General features: G+C 33.6%; 1 protein-coding gene across 1 annotated transcript in view; it reads left to right on the top strand.

The window, feature by feature from the left end:
• Positions 7 to 10,655, top strand: part of LOC109823696 (probable protein S-acyltransferase 7) — a 31,862-nt gene continuing 21,213 nt past the window's right edge. Inside the window, exons 1-2 of the mRNA XM_020390029.1 lie at positions 7 to 81; positions 9,564 to 9,743. Coding sequence (XP_020245618.1) covers positions 9,681 to 9,743 — 63 coding nt within the window. The 5' untranslated portion in view covers positions 7 to 81; positions 9,564 to 9,680. The remainder of the gene's footprint in view (positions 82 to 9,563; positions 9,744 to 10,655) is intronic.

The raw sequence follows: 10,655 nt of genomic DNA, 5'->3' as shown, positions 1-10,655 counted from the left end.
TACGGAGTGGCGCCGCGTCGGGGCACCGCCGACGAGGGGGAGGCGGAGCCTAGGGTTTACGAGGTCTGGAAAGGGAGCAACGTAAGTCTCGTGATCTCTCTCTGCTGGTTGGATAATTGAGGGTATTATTATTATTATTATTTTTAATTTCTACTTCTTGATTTGGTGTGTTGTATTAGGGTTTTGATTTGTTTGGTAGGGTTTGATAAGAAATTCTACTTATTTAAGTTCAAATGTAAGATAAAAAAGATTGCAAATTTGGTCAGAAAACAAGGTCGGCTTCATTAAGGTACCTTCGTTTGGAAAAAAAGGGCTTGTTTTTAGTAGATTTCTGCTTCAGATGAAGCGGATTTCTGTTCGTTGTTAAGGAGTTCATATAGCTACTCCATGAACATTATCTTGCTCGCGGGATGATGTGTCTTATTTTGGCCTGCCCTCAACACAGGAACAATGTGCTTGATTATGCTGATTTAGTATAACACTAGTGTAATGATAGTTTGTATTGTTTTTTGTTTCACTGGTTGGTTGTTCATCCTGGCAATTTGTGAATTTGGTGAATTTTGCAACTTCTTTAGTTTGGGTATATGGATGATTAGGTAGATTCTAGACAACTTGAGTGATATCTCAATTTTAGTGGCTAGAGGATATATTTTGTTTCAAAGACAATCCAAAAGCGTGTACTGACAATAGACTATTTGTTCTAAGTCAAATAGATGATGCATTCACTTCTATTGTCTTTACTAAACATATGACAATTTTTAAGAGGCTGCATTTCCAAAATTTACATACAAGAACCTCCTAGCAGTATGAGCAAGATAAGCAATATTTCCATGTTCTGATGAATGAAAAATATTAAGCATAAGTAGCGTTCCAAATGTTGGATTTCGGGGATTTGTTCGATATAAAAATTCCATATAGGATGGTGGATGTGAAGGAGATATCAGAAATATTTAATAATTATTGGGATTGGCATATATCAGATAATTGGTATTTATCATTGATGTTTATAGTTGATGCACCAAAGAATGGGGCTATGGAGAAATGTTGTATCTTTTGCAAAGCTTTTACTGAATTATTCTTTCCAGTTATTTGCATAAGAAGATATTTGTTTAGTTTAAACCGCAATTTGAACTATAAATTCAAACCAAAAAATAAAAGTCAATCAGCATTACATAAGTTCAGCTGATTTTTTGAAGCCGAAATGTCATCTTGTATATTGGAAAATCATGATAGTTTCACTCAAAAGTTTCCAAAAACCGTGAAGGACTTTCTGACCATATTGTTTGTATGGCAAGTCTTTAAAAGGACATTTATATTGATAATATCGGCTGTGTTGGAGATATTTAAAACAATTAGCATACCGACCTAAAAAATATAGATAGTTCATACATATTCTGGCACCTAAGGACGAGATTACAAGATCAAAGGAGAAAGTTCATTTCATCTGCAAATAAAACCTAATGGCCTTCATACTCAACTTGCTAAGCCTCTATTTTCATTTACATGTTGTTTATATGAGTCTCATAATCTCTATAACCATACCAAGAATAAAGCTTTATGATAGATAATGCTAGGACACTGATTAACTCAACTTTTGATGATAAAATACCAACTAAGCTAACGTAACTAACTTGTACTTTTAAGTCTCAAAATCAGCTTCAAAGAAGAATGGGCATATATTAAATCGATATGCATGTTAAGATATAACTACTAAATTTATTTTTTGAGGTCATCTTCAAAGAAGTATAGGCATATCTTAAATGGATATGCGTGCATCAAAATATTAGTATTAACTATATTTACAACAGCCCTTTAAAGGAAGGAATAATTACAGTTGAATACTTACAGATTTCAAGTTTGCCTAAGAATTCAACTTAGCGTACTTTGATGACCGCTTGTTTACATGGCTGACTATTTCTGGCTTGTGATGCACTTCTGGTGCATTCAGAGATGGACTACAGTGTTCTAACTGAGTTTAGTGTCATATGAAGCAAAGTTCAGACTTCAGAGGATGCAAGAATGCTATGGCCTGCAAGTTAGTTATTGTGTAATAGCCCAACTGGATCCTAACTGCATTCGAATGCATTTTAGCTGTGTGATGCTCTAGGAACTGTTGATATTTTCTCAAAAATTGTATTCAGATATATGAGGTTCTGTTAGCCATATAGTGAGTAGAGATCCATGCTGAACAGAAGATGATTATTACAACACCATGTTCCCGCGTTCCAGATATGGCATTTACATGTGGGTTTAGGTTTTGCCACTTTTGAACATGTTCTTGTTGCATTGACTATTCCTTTTGGATCTATATCCTTTTTAAAAGTTTATCTGTGTAATAAAAAGGATCTAAAGTTGTGATTTTTAGTGTTTAATTTAACATCTGAAACCAAATACATAGATCAGTTTGTTGCAATCGAGCTAGGTTGCATGGGCACGGGTACGGGTACTGGTACTGGTACGGGTGCGGGTGCGGGTACTGGTATGGGTATGGGACACGACAACATTGTAAAAGGTAGGGTACGAGAACACTGCTGGATATATGTATGTTATGTATAGTTATATGTATTAAAATTAATAATTTACATAAGATCAATATTGTTTTTCATTTACATGAGATCAATATATAAGAATTAGATGTAAAATGTAGAAAATAAGTCCAAGAAGTGCATTAGGAGTGTTTTAAATTAAAATATGTATTATATAATTGAGTACATGCCTCAATAAACATATGCATATATTCAAGAATTGTCCAAGAAGTTTGGGCATGAGTACGGGTACGGGTGTGTGTCGGGTATGTGTACGGCTTCCGACTAGAAGTACCCAGGTAACATACCAATCAAACAATCAAGGCAAGGGGTTATAATCTTTTCCTTCATGCGTACTTTCCAAAATAGTGGAATTATGATGTAAATTCGAGAGGGTATCAAGTTTTCAACATCAAGTTTTGCTGCTTGGTTGTGCTTGAGCAAATGGTGTTGGTTGTCGGTGCTATACCTGAGGTACAAAGCCTAGTTAAGCAATCAGGTTTGACCTAAGGTGTAGAAGTAACAATGTGCTTCCCTATCTATTTTGCATCTGGAATACATGTCCTTCGTATTCAATTGGTAATTTTTCATGATCAAGTCTATATGTTTTGACTTTGGCCTTTGGGTCCATCTGCTCCCTTCTCTTATCAAGAGATGCTCAGTGTTTCGGTAACACTGCCACATTATATTAAAACTCGCTCGAGAAGCCTAACTCCTTTTTTGACTTAATTGAACTTCCTGATACTAGGAGCTCATAGCTCTGCTAAGGTGGCTAACCTGTAGTTTTGTTTCCTTATCACATCTATTTAATTGAAGTTCACACCTTTTTTGCTATCGCAGTTGGCTAATATTGGTTAAGAAGTCTCCATTCTATATTCTGACATATACACACAAGTAATTGCTTATATGGTATCATAAACCTGTTCTAAATTCATGCATTCAGTTATCATGATTTTAAATGACGAAATGCTTGTTTGCCCCATATGTTTTCCCTATATGAGTGTGTCATATTTAAGCTGTAAGTTCTTCCATGTAGTGTAAAAGGTAAGTGAGGGAGGGGGAGGGTTTTAGTGTTCAGTTTCTTGATAATTATTATTAACACATAAGAATAAGTTTTAAGACTTTTAAACTGGTTGTCTTACCATGTTTCTCTGTTTTTGTTGTATCATATAAGTTTGCTTGTTATATATTTTCTCTGACAAATCATTATCTGAAGTTTGGGTAAGGTGGACATATATTATAATAATAGATTTTAGGATACCCTGGTTTAAATCTCATAATTGAAGAAATGAAGACTATGTAGTAGTTCCTATTTTTTCTTCCTTCTCAAGATAGTCTTTTTTTACCAGTTGTCTTTCCACATAGGCCTAAGGTGCATGTGGGCAAGAGTGTTAAGATCACTCGAATATATGTTGTTGCTTACAAATAAACTTTTGGGTAAACTGGTTATCAATCAATTCCAGTAGACTACTGAGAAACATACTTCACGTTGTCATCTTTCTCCTAGATACTTTTGCATGTGGACTTGAGACCCTGGCAAGCAAGATACTAAAACTATACATTATTTTCCTTGAATAGCCTGTTGCTCTCTCTTAGTTCTAGTCAAAACTAGAATATTAGAGTAATGGCAACTCAGTGTAAACTTAAAGAAATAGCTAAAGCACATATAAGCAGATGACTTGATTTAATTTTTTTTATCAAATTAAAGCAACTTAAGCATACAATATTTTAGTAGTTTTTATTTAAAATTTCTACAATTATTTAATTGTTGTTAAAAGTTCATGCAAGCATTCACAAAATGATTTATGTCATGCAAAAGATAACATATAAACCAGAGAGCTGCAGTTTCTTTTGCAACTAACCATCTAATCCATATGCGACGTCGGCTCTGATGCCAACTGAGACCAGGGGTGTTTTAGGTTTTTGATATATTGGTTAATATTTTCATAATCAAGATCACTTTAGACATAAAAGTTCTTATCAAAAGATTTTCTTTGTAAGTTTTACCATGATTTTTATGGCATTTACTATTCAGGTTCCTTTAATTTCTAAAAGCTTTAGAGCATGTCTGGCAACTTTGGATTACCATCCACTTGCCTTACAATTCACAAATGGATTATAAACAAATGGATTATAAGCTAAAGTATTTCATAAATTTGGTGGATTACAATATATTTTTAAATACTAGAGTGTTCGGCAAATGGGTGGCTTATAACCCATCATTTTTGTCAAAATGATCAAAAAGTAAAAGTTGGAGAGAGATAAATGAGGCATGGAATTTTGTGAGATTTGAGGGGTATATTGGACTTGGTCAAATCTTGTGGCTTATAAGCCACCAAAAAATAAGCTAGGACAGGCATCTTATTTTTTTGATGGCTTATATGACAAAAAATTAGCCACTTGCCAAACATGTCAAGCCATTTTGACCACTTGCCAAATGTGCTCTTATATCAAGTCATCTGCTTTTATATGTTTTAATTATTTTTTTAAGTTTACATTTGAGTTATTATTGCTCTAATATTCTAGTTTCATCTAGAACCTTTTAGCATTTATAGTTTCTAAACTATAATTCTTTAGAGAAAGAATCCTTGTGTTAGAACATTCTGTTTAAAATTCAAAATTTCTAAATTATGAAAATATTGATCAAATTATTCTTAGTGGGAAGATGCCTAAAGTAAATACTAATGATATTTATAATAGAGGAAGTTTTATACTAAGAACTACATATCATATTAAAACTATTGAAAAGACTATGACAATAACTTTTCAGACAGAAAAATTACAATTATTTAGTGATAAAGATATTTAAAATATCACCGGAGATCCAACTCTTAAATTTCTCCATCTTGGCCCTGTCCAAATATCTATTAGACCCCTCGCTGGAAATAGTCTTGACACTTCGGTTCTTGTTTGCCTACAAGGTGGTAGATTCAGTATTTTTTCTGATTCCTTAATTGGTCTAAATGAATCAAGTTTGAGTAATGGTCCTATTTTCCTTATTGCTTTCTTGAATTTCTCTATTTTGTATCATACTCTAGATTTCTTAAAGTTTGAACTATGAATATTCAAACATTAGGATTTAATATGGATTCTTAGTTTGAAAACATGACATTGACTTATAGAATTTTACACCTTAAGCTAAGTTTAGCCTTGATAAATGTGTTGCTACTTTGTTTCTTGTCAACACCAAAAATTAACTTGATTATTCCAAAAACTTTAAAATGGGATGAAATCCAACTTCATTTTGGTTGGAAATCAAATCAAATGATTGATCCAAGTCTAACTAAAAGTTCTAACTTTCAGAAAATTATTGAAGACGATGGTGATGTTGAAATCAACTTCTCTTCTTCTAGAAAAATGTTACTCTTGAACTTACATCATGTGATGATCATCATTCCTTAGTTTCTTCTAGCATGTTTGAGAAAAAAGTAATTAAAAAAAAGACATGTTGGAGTCAAATACAATCTTGAACCACATGCCATCTATGATGATTCTGGTCTTTCTAGGTAGTTATATTTATAAGAGGCAAACTTATATACCATAACAACTTGCATAAAGTTGAAGCTAGGAGATGAAGTAGCCAACTTTAAGGTAGCAGTAGCACACACTAATATACACTTATTTTTCAATAACCCAAAGCATTCACAAAAATATAGTACAAATAAAAACAGTCACACTAAAAAAAGAGGAGGAACGAGTAGAAGACTTGCAATTGTCTCTCCTAAGAACTGCCCCTTCTCTTTTGCATCCTTTACTTATATAGATTATTGAGACTTGAAAGGTCTTAAAATGGCAGCTCCCTCATGAGGTTTTACTACTTGTTTAAGTGATATGTGGATTCTTCATCATTTTAGACAGTAATATTTATAGAGGCAAAGGTACATAATAGTACATCTTACATAAAATAGAATATGGGAGATGAACTTGCCAATTTCAAGTAGTAGCGTCACACACTAATGCACACTTTATCTTACAATCACTCAAAACATTCAAAAAAAAAAAAAAAACGACAAACAAAACATTCGCACACTAACAAGAGGAAACAAGTGGGAAAACAAGTAAAACTTGTAATTTTTTTCTCTCCTTAGAGCCTTCCCTACTTTTGCATCCTCCCCTTATATAGAGTATTGAAAGGCCTCAAAATAGCAGCCTCTCATGAGTTTTTACCAATTTTCTAAGTGATATGTGGGTCACTCATCTTCAATTTTCACTATACCCACTTCGAAATGGACAAGTTATTTTTCTCATACATGAATAGGAGATATGGATTTTAGAGTTGTTTCATTTAGTAGTGATAGATAGAAATGCATTCTTACATAGTGGTGCTGGCAATATAATGTTAGTAAGAATCTTTCGTTAGCCAACATTTCAACTAGAATCTGACATATATTTGTATATGCAACATTCAATTAAAAAGGTAGGAATACCATATCTTAAAATTCTTGAATCTTGACAATTCTTTAATAGAAGACAAAAAGGAAGCACACTATCCTTTCTATTTGAAAACTATGCATAAACTTGTTATCCTTGAAAATTGATTAGAATCAATTGCCGATTGAAAATGACAATGAAATTTCTGCCAAAAGATTATTATTATATTCTAACAACATTTTGAAAAACTATTTTATGAGAAAATCCTTAAGGAATCTGAAGTGTGTTTGCTCATCATAAGTATGGAGTAAAAGAATACAACTATTTCAGGTTGAGAATATATCATATTATTCCATTAAATGAATAGAACTTAGATGAAAATCCTAACACCCTTTGGAGATTTAGGAAAAAACTCAGATTGGTCTTCAACAATATAATTACTGAGATTATCAAGCTGCTTAGGAATATGTTTTCTATATTTAAAATCATCTTGAAAGCATACACGGTGAATATGATTTATGAATTAGATGAGCCTACCAAATTGGTTTATTGTAATCTTTAATGTTACAGAAGACGCTAGTTAGACTTGACGTTTGAGCCAGCGTCTAGAAGCCTAGGTCTACGCTTAGGCGGTGCCTAGGCGTTTGGCTATTTTTAATATTATTTAATTATAATAATTGATAAAAATATGTATTAAATTCATATAAATTTGTAACAAAAAAAGATAGACATCTTAGATCCACAATAAACCATGTATAGTTAAATAGTAAATAGCCAAAATAATTATTAACAATGTTATAGAAAGCGCTAGGAGGCCTAGGCGTTAGACCCGATGTCTAGAGCCTAGGAGGTTTTTTTAATTTTTTTATTTTTGGATTACTATAATTGATATTAAATATCAATGTTATAGAAAGTTTAGGAGCCGAACTGGTATCTAGACGGATTTTTTTCATTTAAGTAGCGGTCGAGGAGGTTTTGCTGCAGGTTGGAGGCGGTATTGGAGGTGTTCATATTTAGAGGTTAAAGTACTTTGGAGGAGGTTGGAGGACGTGTAGGGCGCAACACAAAAAATCATAATCAAGACCTAAAGGGTGCAATCCACATAAGGAGACAATGCTCTCCTAAACATTTTCAAAACCTAGGTGGGTAGCTTAGGTAGTGCCTAGGCGCTAGCGCTAGTTAGACAGCCTAGGTACCGCCTCGGCGCTAGCTCTAGCTAGGCGGCCTAGGTATCGCCTAGGCCTAGGCATATGCTTAGGCGGACTGGGCGGAGGCTTTTTAAAACAGTGAAAACCTTCTGGGTGACATTTGGAGCCAATAAAGAAATAATGTCAAAAAACATCCTTAAAAAACGAGGAAAACATATATCTTCATGAGATATCCTTCAATTTTTAATGGAATATTGCCTTTCCTGAATTATGCAACTGGATTGGAATTCTATTATTAATGATCTATTATCTTCGCCAGAAGTATCTCAGCAAAGTGGTATGATTAATGAAATATGGTAAATTATTTAATTGGAAGAATAAGCTCTTTATTTCCTGATTATTGCTCGGAATATGGATTAAAATCTAGTCATAAAACATATAATATAAAAGAGACTAAAGAAACTTATATGAATGATTTGCACTGCAACATCTTGACGCATGTGAACAAGAATTAAAGTCACTTGTTTATGATGAACTACTAATGTTACTAGCTCCAATGGATGAACTACTGATGTTACTAGCTTCAATTGATGAAAATACTTTCTCAACAACTTAGAAGCTGCTGATCCACCCAAGGTGCTCTTTTGTCCCGATGACATTGCTACGGATCTTGAAGAAAGTAATGGTGATGATTGTTATGAGATTATACGAAAACTAGTCCTTAATGATGTTTTAAAATAAATGTTACTGCTAAAAATCAACTCTGTGGTATGAAGTTTCTACTGTTGAAAAGACACGACAAAGAAAATCATAGCTAAAGTTCTGACAACATATCTATACAACAGCATATATTACTACCTATCACTAGTAAACATGACATACTCTAAAATTTCTCCAAATTTTGTGGCTCCTATTGAAGCATGACAAGAAGTGGTTTCTGTAAGTGTATTTTGTAGAGAGAGTTGAAAGAATTGATGAAAGGCCACTACAGATAAACTCTAAATATCATAGCTCTTATTGAAGCACGACAAAAGTGGTGTCTATACGTGCATTTTGTAGTGGGAATTGAAAAGTTGATGGAGGGGACCCACATATCACCTAGTCATAAAAAATTAGTAAGTACTTGGGGGGGGGCTGCCATTTTTGAGACTTTTTAATGCTCTATATTTGGTTTGAAGGAGTTGGAACAACAAATGTTTTTAGAGCACCATGTTGTTCCAACTCATGGTATTGGAACACTCTTGAACTTGAGACTTTTGAGTGTTTTCCCAACACTCCCAAATTTAACTTATTTTGTTGGTTCAACAACCTTTTGGTGTTGCAAGAGCATCTAAACCAAACAGGACTTCTTAGCTTTTGACGTAGTTGGAACAACATGGGGTTCTAGCTACACTAAACCAAACACACCCTTGTTTATGGCCAACACCACCTTTTAGTCAATATAATATTCAAGTTCTTTTTTCCCATCTTATTATGTTTTCAGGAATGATATAACATTATTTTAACAATTTCTTTGCAGATATTTTGTTTTCAAGGAAGATTGATATTTGGACCTGATGTGAGGTCGTTGTTTCTCACTATATTCCTCATTGCTGCTCCTGTCTCAGTATTTTGTGTATTTGTAGCCAGAAAACTAATGGATGATTTTCATCATTGGGGAATTTCCATAATGGTTGTTGCAATTGTATTCACCGTATATGTGAGTATCTTTTTTCTAGTCCTTATTTACTTTTCCTGTCCTGGAATCTGATTCCTGGCTAGTAGTATTTGATGAACTTATGTTACTGTTCTGATAGGTCTCTAAGCAAGCATGTATCAGAGATTATTATTATCATGATATATTTTTATTTGCACGAGTCTCAGTATTTTTGTTATTTGGCATATTGACATTGATTTATAAGGTCTTGATAATTCTGGTGGCGGATGTCGTTATCAAGAGTCCAAGGCCCAGGATTCATTAAAACCGGCAGATTGGTGTCATTATCTAGAAGGTTTATAAAAAATAAACAAGTTTTTAAAAATGACTGTTGTGTCTAAAATGAGGTTTATATTCTTACTAAATTAAATTATTCTCAATTAGTTTCTCATTTCAAAATGTTGTTTGACTGTCAAGCATGTCTCAAGATTAGAGGGAAAATGTTGTATTCTTATTTAGTAAAATTGTTGAGTACTTAGACTAAAATTAAAGAAAAAACTCCTCTTCCTCCATGTGAAAATTATTTCCCCCTGAAGCTCTTATTCCTATTTGGACTTTGAGCAACGTCATCTTTGATGACCGTCATTTTGCTCACAGCTATTTGTCCTAAACGTATAGTACGCAGATCTTTCCACACCTTTCCACCATCATATGATTTCCATTTTTGGTATCTTTTTTGGTCTTATTCATTCTCATTGTGAGCTTGCTCTAAAATGGTAATTATACTAAGTTTCTTGGGCAAAAGAGCCACTCATTAATTTCTGGCTAGGTGTCAGTCTCCGGCACTATTATAAATAGCAGTAAATAGTCCTGTAATAGCGACGCTAATAGCGTTAGCGGTTCCTTCCCGTTACGCTATCGCCATATAGCGGTGACATATTGCAGAATATGCGCTTTTCGTTTGCAAAAGCAGCC

The sequence above is a fragment of the Asparagus officinalis genome, chromosome 9 (assembly GCF_001876935.1).
Source record: "Asparagus officinalis chromosome 9, Aspof.V1, whole genome shotgun sequence".
Taxonomy (NCBI): Eukaryota; Viridiplantae; Streptophyta; class Magnoliopsida; order Asparagales; family Asparagaceae; genus Asparagus; species Asparagus officinalis.
The sequence above is the reverse complement of the archived record's forward strand: the minus strand, read 5'-3'. Positions and strand labels throughout refer to the sequence as shown.